Raw genomic sequence first — 22,929 nt, forward strand, 5'->3', positions numbered from 1 at the left:
TATCCCTTTTGATTAACTTAGTCTTTTTTTTTAAAGAGAGAGAGAGGAGAGAGAGAGAGAGAGAGAGAGAGAGAGAGAGAATTTTTTTTAGTATTTATTTTTTAGTTCTCGGTGGACACAACATCTTTGTTGGTATGTGGTGCTGAGGATCGAACCCGGGCCGCACGCATGCCGGGCGAGCGCGCTACCGCTTGAGCCACATCCCCAGCCCCAACTTAGTCTTGAAGTTGATTTTATTCGATATGAGGATGGCCACCCCGGCTTGCTTACGAGGACCGTGTGCGTGGTATATTTTTTCCCATCCTTTCACCTTCAGCCTGTGTATGTCTTTTCCAATCAGATCTGTCTCCTGGAGGCAGCATATTGTTGGATTTGTTTTTTTAATCCATGATACCAGCCTATGTCGCTTTATTGGAGAGTTTAAGCCATTAACGTTCAGAGTTACTATTGATATATGGTTTGTACTTCCAGCCATGTTTGATTATTTATCCTTTTTTATAAAAAAATTAATTTGTTTCTCCATGATTATCTTTCCCCTCGCCTTCTGTCTTTACCGAGGCACTTCCCACCGATGGTTTTGGTTATTGTTTTTCATTTCTTCCTCGTGTAGTGTTTTGCTCAAAATGCTTTGCAATGCTGGTTTTCTGGCTGCAGATTCTTTTAACTTTTGTTTATCACGAAAGATTTTTATTTTGTTGTCATACCCGAAGCTTAATTTTGCTGGATACAGAATTCTTGGTTGGCATCCATTGTCTTTCAGTGTTTGAAATACATTGTTCCGTGACCTTCTTGCTTTCAGCGTCTGTGATGAAAAATCCGTGTTAACCTTATTGGTTTCCCCTGAATGTAATCTGTCTCCTTTCTCTTGTAGCTTTTAATATTTTCTCTTTGTTCTGTATATTGGATATCTTCATAACAATGTGTCTTGGCATTGGTCTACTGTGATTTTGTGTGCTCGGTGTCCTGTATGCATCTTCAATTTGGATATCTGTTTCCTTTTTTATTTCTGGAAAGTTTTCTGTAATTATTTCATTCAGCAGGTTACTCATCCCCTTGGTTTGAATCTCTGTACCTTCTTCTATCCCAGTGACTCGTAAGTTTGGTTTTTTTATGTTATCCCATAACTCTTGGATGCTTTTCTCGTGATTTTTTACCCGCCTTTCTGAGTTGGCTAGACTCGTTTCAAGATGATATATTTTGTCTTCATTATCTGACGTTCTGGCTTCTACTTGCTCCACTCTGTTAGTAGAGTAGTGACGTCACTGGAGCTCGGCCGTCGGAATTCCTTCCCAGCAGAATCCACGTTAGCAGGCACAGTTTAACAACACAAAGAAGAAACAACAGAGTAGTACAGAACCAAAACAAATCTATAGAAGAGAGCAAAAACACGGCAATCAAATAGAGCTGGAAAGTAACGTGGACAACATGAGAAAACAAGGGAAAAAAGGAGTATAAACAATGCAGGACAACTTAATTCTACAGGAGGACATAGAAACATCAGAAGCAGGGATAGGGAAAGATCTCAAGGCATACCTAACTCGAATGGAAAGGAATATTAGAGAAGACATGAGACAGCAAGTCCAAGCAATAAAACTATATTTTGAAAATGAATTAAACAAACAAATTCAAATGGCGAAGAACAAGCTCTACCAGGAGATAGAGATCTTAAAAAAATCAAACAATAATCCTAGAATTGCAGAAAAATATAAAGCAAATTAAAAACTCAAACGAGAATATTACAAATAGACTTGATCAAGTAGAAGTCAGAACATCAGATAATGAAGACAAGGTTTATCAACTTGAAAATAATATAGTCAACACAGAAAAGATGCTTAAATCCCACGAGCAATTTATTCAAGAGACATGGGATGTCATAAAAAAACCAAATTTGAGGTTCATCGGGATAGAAGAAGGCACAGACTCAAACCAAAGGAATGGACAGCATATTAAATGAAATAATTCTAGAAAACTTCCCAGAGATGAAAGATGAAATGGATTGCCAAATCCTGGAAGCCTACAGGACCCCAAACATTCAAAACCATAATAGACCAACTCCAAGACATATAATTATGAAGATAGCCAACGTACAGAACAAGGAGAGAATATTAAAAGCTACGAGAGAAAGGAGGCACATTACATTCAGGGGTAAACCAATTAGGTTAACGACTGATTTCTTATCACAGACTTTGAAAGCAAGAAGATCCTGGAACAATGTATTTCAAACGCTGAAAAATAATGGATTCCAACCAAGAATACTGTATCCAGCAAAATTAAGCTTCAGATTTGACAATGAAATTAAAATCTTTCACGATAAACAAAAGCTAAAAGAATTCGCAGCAAGAAAACCAGCACTGCAAAGCATTTTGAGCAAAATACTACAAGAAGAGGAATTGAAAAATAGTGCCCAAAACTAACAGCAGGAGGTATCTCAGTAAAGGGGGAGGAAAATAACCAACAAGTAAAACCAGCCAAACTAAAATAAATAAATAAAGAAGCATGACTGGAAGTACAAATCATATCTCAATTGTAACCTTAAATGTTAATGGCCTAAACTCACTAATCAAGAGACATAGGCTAGTAACCTGGATCAAAAAAACAAATCCAACAATATGCTGCCTTCAAGAGACTCATATGATAGGAAAAGACATACACAGGCTGAAGGTAAAAGGTTGGGAAAAATCAAACCACTCACATGGCCCTCAGAAGCAAGCAGGAGTGGCCATACTCATATCGAATAAAATCAACTTTAAACCTAAGTTAATCAAGAAGGATAAAGAAGGACACTATATACTGTTAAAAGGAACCATCCACCATCAAGACATAGCAATTATCAATTTGTATGCACCAAACAATGGAGCTGCAACATTCATAAAACAAACTCTCCTCAAGTTCAAGAGTCAAATAGACCACAACACAATAATTATGGGGGACTTCAACACACCGCTCTCGCCATTAGACAGATCCTCTAGACAAAAACTGAATAAAGAAACTATAGAACTCAACAGCACAATCAATAACCTAGACTTAACCGACATATATAGAATATATCAACCATCATCAAGTGGATACACGTTCTTCTCAGCAGCACATGGATCCTACTCAAAGATAGACCATATATTATGCCATAAGGCAACTCTTAGTAAGTATAAAGGCGTGGAGATAATACCATGCACCATATCTGATCACAATGGAATGAAATTGGAAATCAATGATAAAAGAAGGAAGGAAAAATCCTACATCACATGGAAAATGAACAATATGTTACTGAATGATCAATGGGTTACAGAAGACATAAAGGAGGAGATGAAAAAATTCTCAGAGACAAATGATAATACAGACACAACATACCGGAATCTATGGGACACAAAGAAAGCAGTTTTAAGAGGGAAATTCATTTCTTGGAGTTCTTTCCTCAAAAAAAGAAAAAACCAACAAATAAATGAACTCACACTACACCTCAAAAACCTAGAAAAGGAAGAGCAAAACAACAGCAAATGTAGTAGAACACAAGAAATAATTAAAATTAGAGCAGAAATCAACGAAATTGAAACAAAAAAAAACCATTGAAAAAGTTGATAAAACTAAAACTTGGTTCTTTGAAAAAATAAATAAGATAGACAGGCCCTTACCCATGCTAACAAAGAGAAGAAGAGAGAGAACTCAAATTACCAACATACGGGATGAAAAAGGCAATATCACAACAGACACTACAGAAATACAGAAGATAATTAGAAAGTATTTTGAAACCCTATATTCCAATAAAATAGAAGATAGTGAAGATATCGATAAATTTCTTAAGGCATATGATCTGCCCAGATTGAGACAGGAAGACACACACAATTTAAACAGACCAATAAGAAAGGAAGAAATAGAAGAAGCCATCAAAAGACTACCAACCAAGAAAAGCCCTGGACTGGATGGGTATACAGCGGAGTTCTACACAACCTTTAGAGAAGAATTAATACCAATACTTTTCAAGCTATTTCAAGAAATAGAAAAAGAAGGAGCTCTTCCAAATTCATGCTGTGAGGCCAACATCACTCTGATCCCAAAACCAGACAAAGACATTTCTAAGAAAGAAAACTACAGACCAATATCTCTAATGAACTTGGATGCAAAAATTCTCAATAAAATTCTGGCAAATCAAATACAAAAACATATCAAAAAACATGTGCACCATGATCAAGTAGGATTCATCCCTGGAATGCAAGGCTGGTTCAATATACGGAAATCAATAAATGCTATTCACCACATCAAGAGACTTAAAGACAAGAACCATATGATCATCTCGATAGATGCAGAAAAAGCATTTGACAAAGTACAGCATCCCTTTATGTTCAAAACACTAGAAAAACTAGGGATAACAGGAACTTACCTCAACATTGTAAAAGCTATCTATGCTAAGCCTCAGGCTAGCATCATTCTGAATGGACAAAAGTTGAAGGCATTCCCTCTAAAATCTGGAACAAGACAGGGATGCCCTCTATCACCACTTCTATTCAATATAGTTCTCGAAACACTGGCCAGAGCAATTAGACAGACAAAATAAATTAAAGGCATAAAAATAGGAAAAGAAGAAATTAAATTATCGCTATTTGCGGATGACATGATAATATACTTAACAGACCCAAAAGGGTCTACAAAGAAGCTGCTAGAGTGAATAAATGAATTCAGCAAAGTGGAAGGTTATAAAATCAACACGCATAAATCAAAGGCATTCCTGTATATCAGCAACAAAACCTCTGAAATGGAAATAAGGAAAACCACTCCATTCACAATATCCTCAAAGAAAATAAGATACTTGGGAATCAACCTAACAAAAGAGGTGAAAGATTTATACAATGAAAACTACAGAACCCTAAAGAGAGAGATAGAAGTAGATCTGAGAAGATGGAAAAATGTACCCTGTTCATGGATAGGCAGAACTAACATCATCAAAATGGCGATATTATCCAAAGTTCTCTACAGGTTTAATGCGATGCCAATCAAAATCCCAACAGCATTTCTTGTAGAAATAGATAAAGCAATCATGAAATTCATATGGAAAAACAAAAGACCCAGAATAGCAAAAGCAATTCTAAGCAGGAAGTGTGAATCTGGAGGTATAGCGATACCAGAGTTCAAACTGTACTACAAAGCAATAGTAACAGAAACAGCATGGTACTGGTACCAAAACAGGCAGGTGGACCAGTGGTACAGAATAGAGGACACAGAGACTAATCCACAAAGTTACAACTATCTTATATTTGATAAAGGGGCTAAAAACATGCAATGGAGGAAGGATAGCATCTTCAACAAATGGTTTTGGGAAAACTGGAAATCCATATGCAACAAAATGAAATTGAATCCCTTTCTCTCGCCATCCACAAAAGTTAACTCAAAATGGATCAAGGAGCTAGATATCAAATCAGAGACGCTGCGTCTGATAGAAGAAAAAGTTGGCTCCGATCTACATATAGTGGGGTCGGGCTCCAAATTCCTTAATAGGACGCCCATAGCCCAAGAGTTAATAACAAGAATCAACAAATGGGACTTACTTAAACTAAAAAGTTTTTTCTCAGCAAGAGAAACAATAAAAGAGGTAAATAGAGAGCCTACATCCTGGGAACAAATTTTTACCCCTCACACCTCAGATAGAGCCCTAATATCCAGAATGTACAAAGAACTCAAAAAATTAAACAATCAGATAACAAATAACCCAATCAACAAATGGGCCAAGGACTTGAACAGACACTTCTCAGAGGAGGACATACAACCAATCAACAAGTACATGAAAAAATGCTGACCATCTCTAGCAATCAGAGAAATGCAAATCAAAACCACCCTAAGATACCATCTCACTCCAGTAAGATTGGTAGCCATTATGAAGTCAAACAACAATAAGTGTTGGTGGGGGTGTGGGGAAAAGGGTACACTTGTACACTGCTGGTGGGACTGCAAAATGGTGAGGCCAATTTGGAAAGCAGTATGGAGATTCCTGGGAAAGCTGGGAATGGAGCCACCATTTGACCCAGCTATCGCGCTTCTTGGACTATTCCCTGAGGACCTTAAAAGAGCGCACTATAGGGATACGGCCACATCAATGATTATAGCACCACAATTCACAATAGCTAGACTGGGGAACCAACCTAGATGCCCTTCAATAGATGAATGGATAAAAAAAATGTGGCATGTATACATAATGGAGTATTATGCAGCACTAAGAAATGACAAAATCATAGAATTTGCAGGGAAATGGATGGCATTAGAGCAGATTATGCTAAGTGAAGCTAGCCAAGCCCTAAAAAACAAATGCCAAATGTCTTCTTTGATATAAAGAGAGCAACTAAGAACAGAACAGGAAGGAAGAGCATGAGGAAAAGACTAACAGTAAACAAAGACGAATGGGGGGAGAGAAAGGGAGAGAGAAGGGAAAGCATATGGAAATGGTAGGAGACCTTCAATGATACACAAAAGTATAAGAGGTTATGAGGGGCAAGGGGGAGGGGGAAAAAAGGGGGAGAGAATTGAACAACAGCAGAGGAGCTAGAGAGGGAAGATGGGAGGGGAGGGGAGGGGAGGGGGGATAGTAGGGGATAGGAAAGGTAGCAGAATACAACAGTCACTAATATGCCATTATGTAATAATGTGAATATGTAACAGATGTGATTCTGCAATCTGTATTTGGGGTAAAAATGGGAGTTCAAGACCCAATTGAGTCTAATGTATGAAAGATGATATATCATGAGCTCTGTAATGTTTTGAACAATCAATAAAAAAAAGAAAAAAAAATTAAAAAAAATTTAAAAAACAACAAGAAAGAAAAATGAAAATGAAAGAAAAAACCCAAATCAAAAAAAAAAGAGAGAAAAAAAAAACTAATAAATGCAGTCTTAGCATTTGATTAACTTCTCTTCCAGTAGGTGGCGCTGTGCCCACCAGGCCAAGTCTCTCCTGTCAGTACGCGGGAACCAATCACTGTGCAGCAGCTCCTCCTCCCAGACTGGGCGAGTCTCCAATCCCGAGTGCCTAGGGCCTCCTCTTGTGTCTAGTCACTTCCCCACTTTTCCTCTATCCAGGCCCCTCTCACGGATGCCGCTCACCACAATACTGGCTACACTCCAGGTCTGCTGCTCCTGGGAGCCCTGTTTTCATGAACGACTGGGCACACTCTCCCTGTCTGCCATTCCCTCAGACCCTAAGTTTGTAGAGCTTGGGGCTGAGAATCCTCAGCGAATTTTACTTGCCCTCCGGTAGCCACGCCCCCAGTAGCTGGTGCAAGAGACCTCAGTTGTCAGCACTGGTGGGAGCGGTAGTCGGGAGTTCCGCGCCGCGCGTCCCGTGCCACGTCTGATTCCCTCGGTTTGGCTATCAAGCTCACGGGAGAGCTGGGAGGGGCCCTTAAGGTTTCCCTGATGTGTGGAGAGGGAAGGCTAGGGAATTACACACCTGTAGCCACAGGTTTCAATGAAGTTATCTCCTCTGCCACAATCTGGTGACGTCAGTTCTCTGCCATGGTGGTATCTCTTGCAAATGGCGACAGTTCGTTTTCCTTTGCCAGGTGACCAATGGAACGGGTGGTCCTTACTGTCTCTCCCAAGCCCCGTTTCAAACCTGTGGCCACTACCTATGATGGCTCGGTTGGCATTTACCTCCGTAGGATCAGAAGGGCTGACCAGTTGTTTCAGCCGGATGGATTAGTGCTGAGTCACAGCTGTTTGTCCGCGGGAAGCAGGTGAACGGGAGCTTGAATTCAGCCGATCTGGGCTCACTGTGTGTTCTGAGAGGCCCAGACTGTTTGCCCCAGATCCACGTCAGCTCAGCATTGCCTAGTGATCCTGAGCAAACAGAATTTAGATTGTTTACGACTCCCTATGCCCGCACAGCTGAAGAGGTCAGAGACTTGATCTCTCTGCGCCCACCGCCATGTTGGAATCTACCAGTATGCTGTTTTTAAGTCCTTTGGGAATAGACCAAGGAGAGGGATAGCTGGGTCAAATGGTGGTTCCATTCCTAGTTCTCCAAGAAATCTCCATACTGCTTTCCATATTGGCTACACCAATTTGCAGTCCCACCAGCAATGTATGAGTGTGCCTTTTTCCTCACATCTTCGCCAACACTTATTGTTGTTTGTATTCTTAATAGCTACCATTCTGACTGGAATGAGATGAAATCTTAAGAGTAATTTTGATTTACATTTCTCTAATTGCTAGAGATGTTGAACATTTTTTCCTATATTTGGTGATTGAATGTATATCATCTTCTGAGAAGTGTATGTTTAGTTCCTTGGCCCATTTATTGATAGGGTTATTTGTTTTTTTGGTTTTAATATTTTTGAGTTCTTTATATATCCTAGAGATTAGTGCTCTATCTGATGTGCGTGTGGTAAAATTTGCTCCCAAAATGTAGGCTCTCTGTTCACCTCAGAGATTGTTTCTTTTGCTGAGAAGAAGCTTTTTAGTTTGAATCCATCCCATTTATTTATTTTAATATTTATTTTTTAGTTTTAGGTGGACATATATTTTTCTTATATTTTATGAGTTGCTGAGGATCAAACCCAGTGCCTTATGCATGCTAGACAAGCACTCTACCTCTGAGCCACAACCCAGTTATTGATTCTTGACTTTAATTCTTGTGCTATAGGAGTCTTATTAAGAAAATTGGGGCCTAATCGACATGATGGGGATTGGGGCCTACTTTTTCTTCTATTAAACTCATTGTCTCTGGTCTAATTCCTAGAGCCTTGATCCACTTTGAGCTGAGTTTTGTGTATGGTAAGAGAGAGCGACTTAATTTCATTTTGCTGCATATGGATTTCCAGTTTTCCCACCACCATTTGTTGAAGAGGCTATCTTTTCTCCAATGTATGTTTTTGGCACCTTTGTCTAATATAAGATAACTGTAATTATGTGGGTTTGTCTCTGGGTCCTCTATTCTGTACCATTGGTCTACCAGTCTGTTTTGGTGCCAATGTCATGCTGTTTTTGTTACTATTGCTCTGTAGTATAGTTAAAGGTCTGTATAGTGATGACACCTGCTTTACTCTTCTTGCTAAGGATTGCTTTAGCTATTCTGGGTCTCTTATTTTTCCAGATGAGTTTCATGATTGTTTTTTCTATTTCTATGAGAAATGTCATTGGGATTTTGATTGGAATTGCATTAAATCTGTTTTGTGTATGTGTGTGTGTGTGTGTGTGTGTGTGGTACTGGGGATTGAACCCAGGGCCTTGTACATGTGAGGCAAGCACTCTACCAACTGAGCTATATCCTCAGCCCATGTATTAAATCTGTGTAGTGCTTTTGATAGTATGGTCATTTGACAGTATTAATTCTGCCTATCCAAAGAACAAGGCAGATCTTTCCATCTTCTAAGGTCTTCTTTAATTTCTTTCTTTAGCATTCTGTAGTTTTCATTGTAGAGGTCTTTCACCTCTTTCGTTAAGTTGATTTCCAAGTACGTATGTATGTATGTATTTATTTATTTATTGGTGCTGGGGATTGAACCAGGGCCTTGTGAATGAGAGGCAAGCACTCTACCAACTGAGATATACACCAGCCCCCAAGTTTTTTTTTTTTAGTCTATTGTAAATGGGGTTTTCCTCATTTCTCCTTTAGAGGGTTTGACACTGATAGACAGAAATACCCTTGATTTATCCGTGTTGATTTTATATCCTGCTACTTTGATGAATTCATTTATTAGTTATAGAAGTTTTCTGGTGGAATTTTTTGGGTCTTCTAGGTATAGAATCATATCGTTAGCAAATAGTGCTAATTCTTCTTTCCCTATCCATATCCCTTTAATTTCCCAAAGTCTGTTTTCTTGAAGTGAATTAAAACCAACTTTCCCACAATGAATGTCCCATTGTGTATAATTATAATGCAGTATTTAAAAAAGAAAAATAAAAAACTTTCCCCAAAGAAAGACTATTGTTCATTGCAGATGTATGGGAATACTACAGAATGGAACTATTTTAAGTTTTAAGGTTGTAATGAAGCACATTTGACTAGGAATAAAGGTGAGAAGGTCCACCTATGGACAGAAGATGGCCAAATGGCAAAAATCTATCAAACTCAGAACTTATCTTTTAAATAGAATTAGTGGCTATCAATTGAAATAAAACAGTGTCATAAACTTGTGGCCTTAAAGAAATATCTATAACAGATTATAGCTTCTTAGCCTTATAGATAATTTTTCAAAGAGTTAAGTTAAAGCTTACTTGCTTCCTTGCTCCTCAGCTTCTGAGAATTGTTCTAAAATTTCACTTTTTGCAAAACACCTTTATAAATCTCTGAAGTCATATAAATAAATAATAATAGTAATAATATAAATAAATAAATAATAAAAAATTAAAGAAATCTCTGAAGGCTAAAATATAGCTTTGTACAATACTGGTTTTAAAGAACCTGATTTTTCTTTTATCTCATGGTATAAACTAAAAAGCTTGGTACATTTTATTTAAGACATAATGTTTGACATGTACTTTATGTTACAGGCGGTGAGATCACTCAAGGAGACAATCGAAGACTGTTGGGACCAAGATGCAGAGGCTCGTCTTACTGCGCAGTGTGCTGAGGAAAGGATGGCTGAACTTATGATGATATGGGAAAGAAACAAATCTGTGAGCCCAACAGTCAATCCCATGACTACTGCTATGCAGAATGAGCGGTGAGGCCCTGAGGGGTTTGACAACTATATCAGTATTAGAAACTTAGACCAAACAAAAAAACAGGAAATAAATACTGCTAAGCCAACCTAATAAGGCAGTGACTAACTCATACTTTGTAAAGTTTCAATTTTTCTTTTACTATCTCCATTTTTCTACTGAAAAACATTTATTTGGTATGAGTACAAGATGGAATCTGTATTTTTTACATCTGAAGATAAAGAGATTACCCTTTTTAAAATATTTATTTATTTATTTATTTTGAGAGAAAGAGAGAGTGAGAGAATCTTTTTTTTTTTTTTCTTTTGGTAGATGGACACAACACAATGCCTTTATTTTTATGTGGTGCTGAGAATCGAACCCGGGTCCCGCGCGCACTAGGCGAGTGCTCTACTGCTGAGCCACAATCCCAGCCCTAATATTTATTTTTTAGTTTTAGATGGACACAATATCTTTATTTTATTTTTATGTGGTGCTGAGGATCGAACCCAGTGCCTCACGCATGCCAGGCGAGCGCACTACCACTTGAGCCACATCTCGAGCCCCGAGATTACCCTTTTTTTTAAAAAAAAAAAATTTTTTTAGAGGGCTGGGGATGTAGCTCAGTTGGTAGAGTGCTTGCCTCACATTCACAAGGCCCTGGGTTCAATCCCTAGCACCACAAAAATAAATAAATAATATATATTTTTTAAATTGTAGATGGACACAATACCTTTATTTTATTTATTTATTTTTATGTGGTGCTGAGGATTGAACCCAGTGCCTAACACATGCTAATAGGCAAGTGCTCCACTACTGAGCCAAAACCCCAGCCCCGAGATTAGTAATGCTTCAACTTCCCTGAAGTAATGAAAGTAAAATAATTTTATAGTTCAAAAGGTTTATAAGTCTTTCTACATATTGTCTAATATACCCATTATGTTGTTATTCCTTCTTCCTCTGAGTTTTTTTTTTTTTAATAAAGGGTACTGTGAATCTGCCTATATATCTAACTCTGTTTTACTGAACACTAAGGTTTGAAGACTTCCTATCCAATACTCGTTCATTTTTCTTTTTTCTTTTTTTGCAGGGGGGGATACTGGGGATTGAACTTGGGGGCACTCAACCACTCAGCCATATCCCCAGCCCTATTTTATATTTTATTTAGAGACGGCGTCTCACTGAGTTGCTTCATGCCTTGCTGTTGCTGAGACTGCCTTTGAACTTGCAATCCTCCTACCTCAGCCTCCTGTGCTGCTGGTATTACAGGCATGAGCCACCATGCCAACTCCAGTGCTCTTTCTTAATAAATTCTAGCATTCTTTCTGTTTTGCCATGAACATTGTTTTATGAGATGTTTCCTTTGTTAGAACTATGAATTTTTAGTTCTAAATTAAAAGGCTTTAAAAAAAATTCCTATAACTTGAAACTTTTAGACTGACTCATCTCTATTTCTGTGTTCCATATTTAGGAAGAACAGACCTTCCTATGAATTTTATCTAATACATGTTTAAAAATTTCAGAAAGGCATCCAGGGAAGAATTACCAGAGAAAATTGAGATTAAAAATATACTTCATTGTTGAATCATTTTCTTTGCTATTTTCTCTTCTTCTCTTTTCTAAGAGGAATTTGTATTATGAACTATTTGTACTACTTATACATAGATCAAATCCATTTTGGATATTTTACATCAATAAGTCAATGAAGGGGCTTGAGTTGGTAGCTCAGCAGTAGAGCGCTTGCCTTGTACGTGTGAGGCACTGCATTCGATTCCCAGCACCACATATAAATAAGCAAATAAAATAAAGCTCCATAAAAAACTAAAAAAAAATTTTTTTAAAAAATAAGTCAAAGAAGGTAGAGACTAGTACTTCTTACTATAAATTCTCTCACTCTACCAATATCTGAGGAAGGCTTGTTCCCATCTCTTTTCATTCTAATTTTCATTCTAATTTTCTAATATGCTGTTTATACCTGTTTGAAGAGTCAGCTAAAGCTTTTACATTAAATGCTTTTGAACTTTTCTTGAATAGTAAGAAGAAACTCTTGATATTTCCCTTTGGCCTTTCCCCTGACTCCTGTGTTATTCAGCTCTACTCTCTTGAGTGTTGCTTCTCATCTCCAGTGTCTGTTATAGATTCCCCTAAATCATAGTCCATTCCATATTCATTCTTATCCTAGGTTTTATTTTATTGCATCTTAACCTCTATACCTACTTAGCTTTCTTTTTTAAATATATATATATATATTTTTTATTAGTTGTTGATGGACCTTTATTTTATTTACTTCTTTATATGTGGTGCTGAGAATTGAACCCAGTACCTCACACATGCTAGGCAAGCGCTGTACCACTGAGCCACAACCCCAGCCCTAGCTTCCTTTTCCTGTGACTCTGTAACAGCCTTTTTTTCTCTGCTTTCCTGTCATTTCCCTCATAACTTCATCAGATTTCTATTATAATACCTCTTTTCCTTAAGCATCTGCTTCTCTCCTATAATAGTTTTATCTGTTAATGTTCCCAATGTTTGTACCTTTATTGTTTTAGTTAAAGCTATCCCTGGTTTTATTTTAGTGAGATCTTATACAATTATAGTGTTACAATGCACTCGTCAAAAACCACCACTTCTGAGGAATGATAATGATTGTGACAAACCCTTGATAACTAGAGAGCAGTTTTGAATCTTTGAGCTTTTTGTTTAAATATTTTTAGTTGTAGATGGACACAATATCTTTATTTTATTTATATGTGATGCTGAGGATCAAACCCAGTGTCTCACATGTGCTAGGCAAGTGTTCTACCACTGAGCTACAACCCCAGCCCTTCTTTGAGCTTTTGTCTGAATGTCATTTGATCCTTTATCTGCCTCATAGCCTAGGCTGCAGGACTTTCACAGATTTTGCTTAGACTACCCCAGAAAAAAATGTTCTGTTGCTAGACTGTGCCTCTTAATTGGAACTCTTTGAAGCCACCTAAAAACTTATTATTTTTATCATTTGGCTAATATAACTTAATTTATAACATTTGTTGAGTAAGCAGCGGATATTTGGTTATGAAAATATGAAATAAACTTATGCCATGGTTCCTTCTCTTAACAAAACATAATGTTTAGTTGTATAAGTATATAGTTTGTAAAGGTATATTTGGTAATGTTTTAAAATTATAGGGGATATTTTTAAATTGACTCTTAAACCAAAATTAATGAGCATCTATAAAAGTCTAGATTCATATAGATTTTTCAGTAGTCTTAATTCACATAAAATTAGCATTTAGCAGGTTATTAATACTTGATTATTTTATTAGACCTTTTAAGTAATATAAGTTAGCAGTAAAATGAAAAGCAGCTCAGCCTTTAAAATCAGTGGTTTTACTTGAAGAGACTATTTGTCGTAAATGTACATTCTCAATGTCATACTTTTTTTCTTTCTTTAAGCAACCTGTCACATAATAGGCGTGTGCCAAAAATTGGCCCTTATCCAGATTATTCTTCTTCCTCATACATTGAAGATTCTATCCATCACACTGACAGCATTGTGAAGAATATTTCCTCTGAGCACTCAATGTCCAGCACACCTTTGACTGTAGGGGAAAAGAACCGTAATTCAATAAATTATGAACGACAGCAAGCACAAGCTCGAATCCCCAGCCCTGAAACGAGTGTCACCAGTCTGTCCACCAACACAACAACCACAAACACCACTGGTCTCACTCCAAGTACTGGTATGACCACTATATCTGAGATGCCATACCCAGATGAAACAAATCTCCATGCCATAAATGTTGCACAGTCAATTGGGCCAACCCCTGTCTGCTTACAGCTGACAGAAGAAGACTTGGAGACTAATAAGCTAGACCCAAAAGAAGTTGATAAGAACCTCAAGGAAAGCTCTGATGAGAATCTGATGGAGCATTCTCTTAAACAGTTCAGTGGGCCAGACCCACTGAGTAGTACCAGTTCTAGCTTGCTTTACCCACTCATAAAGCTTGCAGTAGAAGTGACTGGTCAGCAGGACTACACCCAGGCTGCAAATGGCCAAGCATGTTTAATTCCTGATGTTCCACCCACTCAGATCTACCCTCTCCCTAAACAACAGAACCTTCCTAAGAGACCTACTAGTTTGCCTTTGAACACCAAAAATTCAACAAAGGAGCCCCGGCTAAAATTTGGCAGCAAGCACAAATCTAACTTGAAACAAGTTGAAACTGGAGTTGCCAAGATGAATACAATCAATGCAGCAGAACCTCATGTGGTGACAGTCACCATGAATGGAGTAGCAGGTAGAAACCACAGTGTTAACTCCCATGCTGCCACAACCCAGTATGCCAATGGGGCAGTTCCATCAGGCCAGACAGCCAACATGGTGACACATAGGGCCCAAGAAATGCTGCACAATCAATTTATTAGTGAGGATACCCGGCTGAATATTAATTCCAGTCCTGATGAGCATGAACCTTTGCTAAGACGAGACCAACAAGCTGGCCATGATGAAAGTGTTCTAGATCGTCTTGTGGACAGGAGGGAACGGCCACTAGAAGGTGGCCGAACTAATTCCAATAACAACAACAGTAATCCATGTTCAGAACAAGATGTTCTTACACAGGTTGTTTCAAGCACAGTAACAGATCCAGGGCCATCAAAGCCCAGAAGAGCACAGAGGCCCAATTCTCTGGATCTTTCAGCCACAAATGTCCTAGATGGCGGCAGTATACAGAGTAAGTGGAGGGATCATGGAACATCTCTTACGTATTCTTTGAAGCCATTTAAATAGCTACATAAAATCAGATTGTGTTCCAACCAGTGACTGTTTACCTTTATCACTTTGGGAAATAGAAATAAACCATTTGGTTAGGCTTCAAAAGTAATTGGACTATTGTAAGAAGAAACAATTTTGTCATAAATAATTAAAAGGTGAATGTCACAATAGAAGAATTCCCAATTTAATATATGCTTTATGTGAATGCTACTCTCATGCACTTATTATGAGCAGATAGGATTAAATAAATACCAGTTTAACAGCTCTAAATAACATTATGCCATTATAATTTTTGATATATTTTTACACATATTAGCGTCTATTATACCTACATTTTTATTTTAACCTTAGTAAGTCTTAAAAGTACATAGAAATTTCAGAAAAGCGATTATGAAGAAACTGTTAAAGTTGTTCTCAGTTGCTTAGTGTCATCTTTTTCAAGAGTTACATGTTGAATTCCACCTGTACTTATGGTATTGTATTATGGGCAACAGGACAACTTAAATAATAAGTTGATGCTTGGGTTTTGGCCCTAAAGATATTACAAAACAAGATAGGAAAGCTCACTAAAATTTCTAACAGTCATCATTATACAAAATGGTTTGTTTCTAAACTGTCAATACATAAGGAAGAAAAAAATGTCATGTTTTATGGTTGTTACAGACTATAAAATGGACTGCAAGAAAGATACAAGTCCCCCCAAAAAACAATGTAGCCCCTTGCTTAAGTGGCTTGTATTATAGACCAGTCGACACACCCTTATTGCAGGGCTCTGTGTCAATAAAATAGCTTGCCAGGTACGGGAAGAGAGAATTACTGGACATTTTGTACCCTAATATTTCTGTCCTTCTTCTGAAAAAAATATATGCTTAGATGCCTTTAAAATCTGATCTACTTTGAGCATTAAGTAGAATAATTTACCAAATTGGGATCTCTACCAAAACCAAAGAATTTGAGAAAACACCTAAGGACTTCTGAATTTTCTCCATTTATACTTGTGTATTTTCTATATTTTATTTATTTCTCTGTAATTCAGTCAGTTACAAAAATGTTTGACATAAAGAGTTTCAAAATGAATTGGTTAAATTTTGCCTAGAAAAACATTGCCTGGCATTGTGAATTTCAAGAAATTTGCATTATCACCTTCTATAGATATTGGCTTGACCTACTCTTGAAATTCAACCCTAACCTTTTACTTCTTAATGTTTTCTTTATACACATTTCATTTTTCCATACTTTTATTTTCAGTAGGTGAGTCAACGCAAGATGGCAAATCAGGATCAGGTGAAAAGATCAAGAAGCGTGTGAAAACTCCCTATTCTCTTAAGCGATGGCGCCCTTCCACCTGGGTCATCTCTACTGAACCACTGGACTGTGAGGTCAACAACAATGGCAGTGATAGGGCAGTTCATTCCAAATCCAGCACCGCCGTTTACCTTGCAGAAGGAGGCACTGCTACAACCATGGTGTCTAAAGATATAGGAATGAATTGTCTGTGAAATGTTTTCAAGGTTACGGAGTGAAATTATTTTTTGCATCATTTAAACATGCAGAAGACACTTAAAAAAAAAAAACTGCTTTATCCTCCTGTCAGCACCCCTTCCCACTCCTGCAACAAGGACTTGCTTTAAATAGATTTCAGCTATGCAGAAAAATTAGCTTATGCTTCCATATTTTTTAATTTTGTTTTTTTAAGTTTTGCACTTTTGTTTAGTCTCGCTAAAGTTGTATTTGTCTGTTATGACCACAGAATTATATGTGTGTGTATCAAAAGTGGTCTCAAAATATTTTTTTAAGAAAAAAAAAGCAAAAACATTGTATTGCTGATAATCAGTTTGGACCATTTTCTAAAGGTCATTAAAACAGAAACAAATTAAGACAGGTTTGCCTGCAGTGGTGTCTGGTATCCATGTTTTATTTCTGGGCACAAGCTAGTTTATATGTTGATATGTTCTTAAACATATTATCTGTTGGACATTCTTTTCTCTTGTATTTTGTTTGAATGTGCAATAGTCTGTAGACCACAAATAAGCTTTCTTGTAAGCGCTCTTCCTAATGGGGCACACATTCTTCCATAATATGAACATTTTTCTCCCCTCATTCTTCCATAATCTGAAAAGTTTTCTCCCCTATCTCCCATGCTTTTTGTAGGTCAGTTTGTGACAGTGAATTTTGCACAGAAGAAAGCAGCTACCTGATTTCTTGCTTTCTCTCTCTTTTTGGAGAATGCAGAAACATTGTCTGAAAGGGCTCTGTAGAAGAAACTACCAAAACCCATTTTGAAATGCCATATTCTTTTAATCTTCCAAATCTTAAACATATCCTTTTGGGCATTTTAACAAGTATATTTGATTCTGGTTTTGGAAGTTCATAAAAGAGCAGAGAACAAAATACAAGAAATCAAATATTAGCTTTTTAACTTTTAATTTTATTTTTGTATATACATGTTCCATATTCATTTATTTAAGAAATACATTTTTATCAGAAAACATTTAGAGTTAAACTTACATGGAATTTTAGTAAGTAGGTGGTTAAGACATTATAGTTTTATAACCTTCATTCTCTGAATAGGCCATCTTTGACTCAAAGAAAATTACATTTTTCTTTTATTATAACTTCAAAAATAATTCATAGTTTTGAACCTGTAGTACTTTATTGTGTTCCCAAGCAAAGCCTAGTGACTTTATGTGAAAATGATTTCCTTTACCCATGACCTAAAACACTGTGTAGAAAAATCATTCAACTGGCATGCCAAATCTCTATGGCAGGAAAGAATACTGCCAAACTTACCTTTCTTGAACAGGCTGAGATTTACCCTCTCTCTCTCTCTGCAAAACTGTGTATTTCATCCGTAGTCCTCATTTCATAATTTCTCCTGTTGCTAGTTTTTCACATAATCTCTGATATGTGAGCAGAATTTATTATTTATATTGCATTAGAATACACCTTTTAGTGATAGTAAACCCTTAAAATAATATTGTTTTTAAAGCTTCCTTGCTTCTTTGATTACTTATATTTTTTTTCTAAAATAACAACCTCTGCATGTTTTTTTTTTAATTAAGCACTTTCTTTCAAATAAGGGATTTTTTTTCCTAAACAAATTATATTCTGACAATTTGAAAACAGTGATCTCGCTTATTTTTTTCAGATTCATGGAATACTTAGTATAACATTATCTGATTAAGTTCTAAGATTTTTCTGGGACATAAAAAGTTAAGAGAAAAACATAAATCCCCAAATTTCTGATTTAAGTTCTTACCTCCTGAAAAATATTTTCTCATTCATACTCTCTGTCTCAAGCATTTAGTAAAAGACAGCTTAAACTTCCCAGCTGGCTGTCCAAAATACTTGTGACTTATTTATATATAAGCCTTCTTATTGCCATCTGCTGTGATGTTATGAGTTAGAGATTACAACATTTACCATTTATTCAACTGGATTGCTGATTACAGGTCTTGATTCTTAGAATTAAGATTATTTTTAGTGCCCAGGATTTCCACCTTTTGTATTTTATTGGACCTTTCTTGTGATTCAGACCTTTAACATATTTTTTAGTCTTCTGGCATATAACTTTTTCATAAAGCTATTATCTTTTATCTTTGTGACAAATTATTTGTAGTTTTTCCCAGGAAATTTTCATTTAGTTCTCTTGTCTTTAAATGTCTTTCAAATGCATTTCAGAATAGTCTTTTCAAACATTTAGGAGACAATATTGAATCAAAATAAATTATATTCCATCTCCAAGCATTAAGGATAAATGACTATCTGAGGTTTTAACTGACCTTTTCCTATCAGACGAAGAGTTCTGTATGCTCTGGTAGACTTTCTATTTGGGCCAGTCCACTTTAAGTTTTTCAACATTTTTTAATGTTCAATAATAAAATGCTTTAAAAAATAACTTACCCAATTAAAATAACTGCATAGTTTCCATTTCATGCAAACATGTTTAAAACAATTTTCTTTCCCCAGTTATTTTAGTCAACTGTTGAAAAAATAGGAGAGGTAGAAAGTATGGATCATATTAAAAATTTAGGTTAAATTATACATCAGACTTTTAGAATTTTTGTAATATATAAGCAAGAAAATCACTTTAAATGATTTAAATTGTATAATTGCTAATTTTGTTCATGTAACAATAAATGTTTCTTAAAGCTGATAATTAAATGCTATCACAAAATTTTGCATTTAGAAAAGAATTTGGGTCTTTTTAAATAAAGGGCCACTGAATTTGAAAATATGAAAACTTATTTCACTAGGTATTAATGTAACCTTAAAAGTGTCATGCTAGGTAATCATGCTAGGTAAGTCTAATATCAGTTCCCTTAACAAATCTAAATTGTATACCAGAATTAAGTAATTAAAAGAACTTGATTTGGATTTTGTTTACACTAAATGATTTAAATATAAATCCTAAAACCTTTTTCTTTCTTTTTTTTTTTTACATTTAAATATTTTCTAAAACTTTTTTCTAAATGTATAATTGGGAAAGAAAAAAAAACTGTTCCTGTAGAAAGTATGAAAAGGCACATACAGAATACTGGGAGATATATATGGTACTTAATCCTCACAGTGACCCAAATGAGCTAACGTTCCCACTTTACAGATGAGGAAAACAAAGTTAAGAGAAACTAGATAATTTGTCCAAGGTTCACATCTAGTTACAGAAAAAGATGGGATTTAGCCTGTGTCTGCCTCTCTACATCTCTTATGTGTAGCATATTGCCTACATACTGTATGACAGGTTGTGTATTGTACTGACATTTTTAAGAAATTCAGTCATTATGTTCCAGCACAATTATGGTTTGTATATAAGCCAAAGCAGACACCTTAATGATTTTAGCAGTTAGGCAACCATAAAATGTATAGACTTGCCTATGCCTTTTGTTGCTTAAGACATAATTACTAGTTCAAAACAAAATTCAATCTTAAGTTTGCCACCTTAAAATAATTCACCTAACTCCTAGCTTTCTTATATTGCAGAACTAAAGGTAAAGTAAATTTTAAGGAAAAAGTGAAGGTAGTTTTGGGAACGTTTTCCTAAAATGATTCCATACTAGATTTGGAAAAATTAAATTAGCATAGAACTTCAATCTCATCAATCCTTTGAAATTTTTAATCTTTGAAATTTCTGCATTTAGTGACTTTAGAAAATTTGTTAATCCAGAGAACTAATTGAATAGGATATGGGAAAGATACAAGGATAATATTATCTTTCACAAAGTAATGTAGCTTCCTCATATGTATTTACTTGTTCTAGAAAATGTACATTGATTCTGAATATAAAAATAACTAGAAAAGAAGAAACACTACTCAAGTAAGTATGTGTTTCAGTTGGAATTATCACAAAATTGGCAAATCTTTTTATGTAAAATATTTACAAGTTTGTCTTCTAAAGCCAAGTTAGGCCACAGCTATTATACTGAATTTTTATTCTCTGTAAATATGTCTCTTGAAAGTCATTTAAAAAATTGAATATGTCAATAAACTTTTTATTTTCTTTTTTTCATACTTACAGGCATGAATATTTCATTGGAGATTGTTAACTCTTAGAACTTGATGTGACGTTACATTTCTATACCACATTTTATAAATACATGTTGAACTTACTACCAGTTGTATGCAGGTTATTTTACATAATTATTCACAGATTGCTTTATATATTACCTTATCTTCTTAGCAAACTGTACTCTTATAATCTGCACACTTGATTATCTAGACCAGCCATTCTAGAAATTGAGTAATAACTCCCACATACACCCCAGGAGTCTCTTTCAGACTGGGATATTTCTAAATATTCATAGCCTTGATTGATAGTGGGTTTTTTTTTCCCAGCAATGAAGTTGCATTTTACCTTTGAGATTATGAACTATGCAAACTGCCCCAAACTACCTTACATGATCTCTTCCTAGATATACTCATTAAATAAATCTGGCAAATCACTGTTGGAGCTAGTTACACAAAAGTTATTATCCAAAGAAGGCTTTTCTGCACGTTTCTAGATTAACATATGAGAAAAGAGGATATCACAGAGAGTGCTCTAGTGCACCTACCCATTACTCTCCCTAAATTGCCACATGGTTTATGTCTGGTTTACTCTGTCCCTCTGCTATCTGACTTGCAGTTTTATGTGTCAGAAAAGTTTTCTGCATGTCTATTCTGTCTCCCTCTTGCTTCATTTTTAAATCAATTTCTTTACCCAGTAAGGGAAAAAAAAAAAAGAACAATTGGTCATCATCTCTAACACTGTTACTCTAGTATACTTCAGACTTCTCAGTTAACATCTAAATCTCAGTTCTTCAAACAAAATTGTTTCAATCTCTTTAGCTTTTCCTTCTCAGTTCCATTTTAATGACCTTATATTTAAGAGCACATAAAATTATATTTTACATTCTACTTAAATTAATTACTCCATTTAAGTAATAGTTCAGTAGTTTTATAGAATTGAGAGTTAGTTATCATTTGACATTGGATTCAATCATCAGACTACCAGCAAATCAGCACTTAATTTTTATATTATCTAACATTTTCTATTGTGAAGTTTTTATGATTTTATATTTTCATTAATTATAACTAAAAAGCCATGCATACAGAATTGTATATCATTTTGCCATTAAAATTTTTAACTTACATTGCAGTAAGCTTAGTATTTATTGAACCACAATGTTTTACATTTCTTTGTATCAGTTGTTGTGTTGAACACTAAACACAAGATTCATTTTTAAAAACAAACCCTACAAAAATCAGGTATAATTCCATGAACATTTTTGTAGACCACTTTTGAAATACTTATCATTGTTTTGCAACATGGACTGGACTATAACAACTTTCCTTTAACTTTTAAGTGACTGATTAAAGTTGAGTGTTTGCATATAAAGAAAAATTTAAACATTTATCTCATGGCAGATACATTTGAAAGTAAATAATTTAGGAGAATTTATGCTGTGTATTAAAATTATGCCCCAAATAAATCTTTCATATCTTTAAAAATTCCAATTCCGTTATTACTGTGATGTTTATAGCTTTGTTATTAAACCTTGTGAACATATGCATTTATTTTAAAAACTTAATTTGACAACCACATTAAAATCTGAGTAAGAGAAGGAATTTTTAGAAATAAAATTACTTCATTAGGGTGTTCAGTTTGTGATTGAATATTTAAGAAAATTGCTGTATTTAAAATTACAACTTTATTTTTTTTCAGTTTTAAAAAATAACATATTGGGTTTTTCCCATTTTATTTGTACTTTTAGGTTTCAGAAACATCTTCCTGTTTTAAAATCACTTTATAGACATAATATTACTTAAAAACTCAGGGCCCCTTTCATCTTTTGTATACTGAAAAAGTTCAATTGGTAACAAACAAGCAATTAGATCCAGTTGAATATTTAAAGTGTTTGTTGCACAGTTTATTTAATGACTTGTGTTATTATTTGACTTACTTCACATAGACATAATATCAGATTTCTTTAATCATAAAAACTTTCCCAGTTCTGTAATTACTGAATAAAAAGAATGACTCAACTAATTAGCTACATGTTACAACAAATTTAGGCC

The 22,929-nt window shown here is 35.4% G+C and overlaps 1 protein-coding gene across 3 annotated transcripts in view; it reads left to right on the forward strand.

Moving 5' to 3' along the window:
- BMPR2 (bone morphogenetic protein receptor type 2) overlaps positions 1–17,252 on the forward strand; it is a 165,788-nt gene extending 148,536 nt beyond the window's left edge. For all 3 annotated transcript variants that reach the window (XM_081261579.1, XM_081261581.1, XM_081261580.1), the window contains 3 exons: positions 10,473–10,645; positions 14,055–15,334; positions 16,624–17,252. In XM_081261579.1, the coding sequence (XP_081117705.1) occupies positions 10,473–10,645; positions 14,055–15,334; positions 16,624–16,874 (1,704 nt within the window). In that variant the 3' untranslated portion in view covers positions 16,875–17,252. The remainder of the gene's footprint in view (positions 1–10,472; positions 10,646–14,054; positions 15,335–16,623) is intronic.
- The last annotated feature ends 5,677 nt before the right edge of the window (positions 17,253–22,929 follow it).

The sequence above is a fragment of the Spermophilus citellus genome (assembly GCF_964194105.1).
Source record: "Spermophilus citellus genome assembly, chromosome: 11".
Lineage (NCBI taxonomy): Eukaryota > Metazoa > Chordata > Mammalia > Rodentia > Sciuridae > Spermophilus > Spermophilus citellus.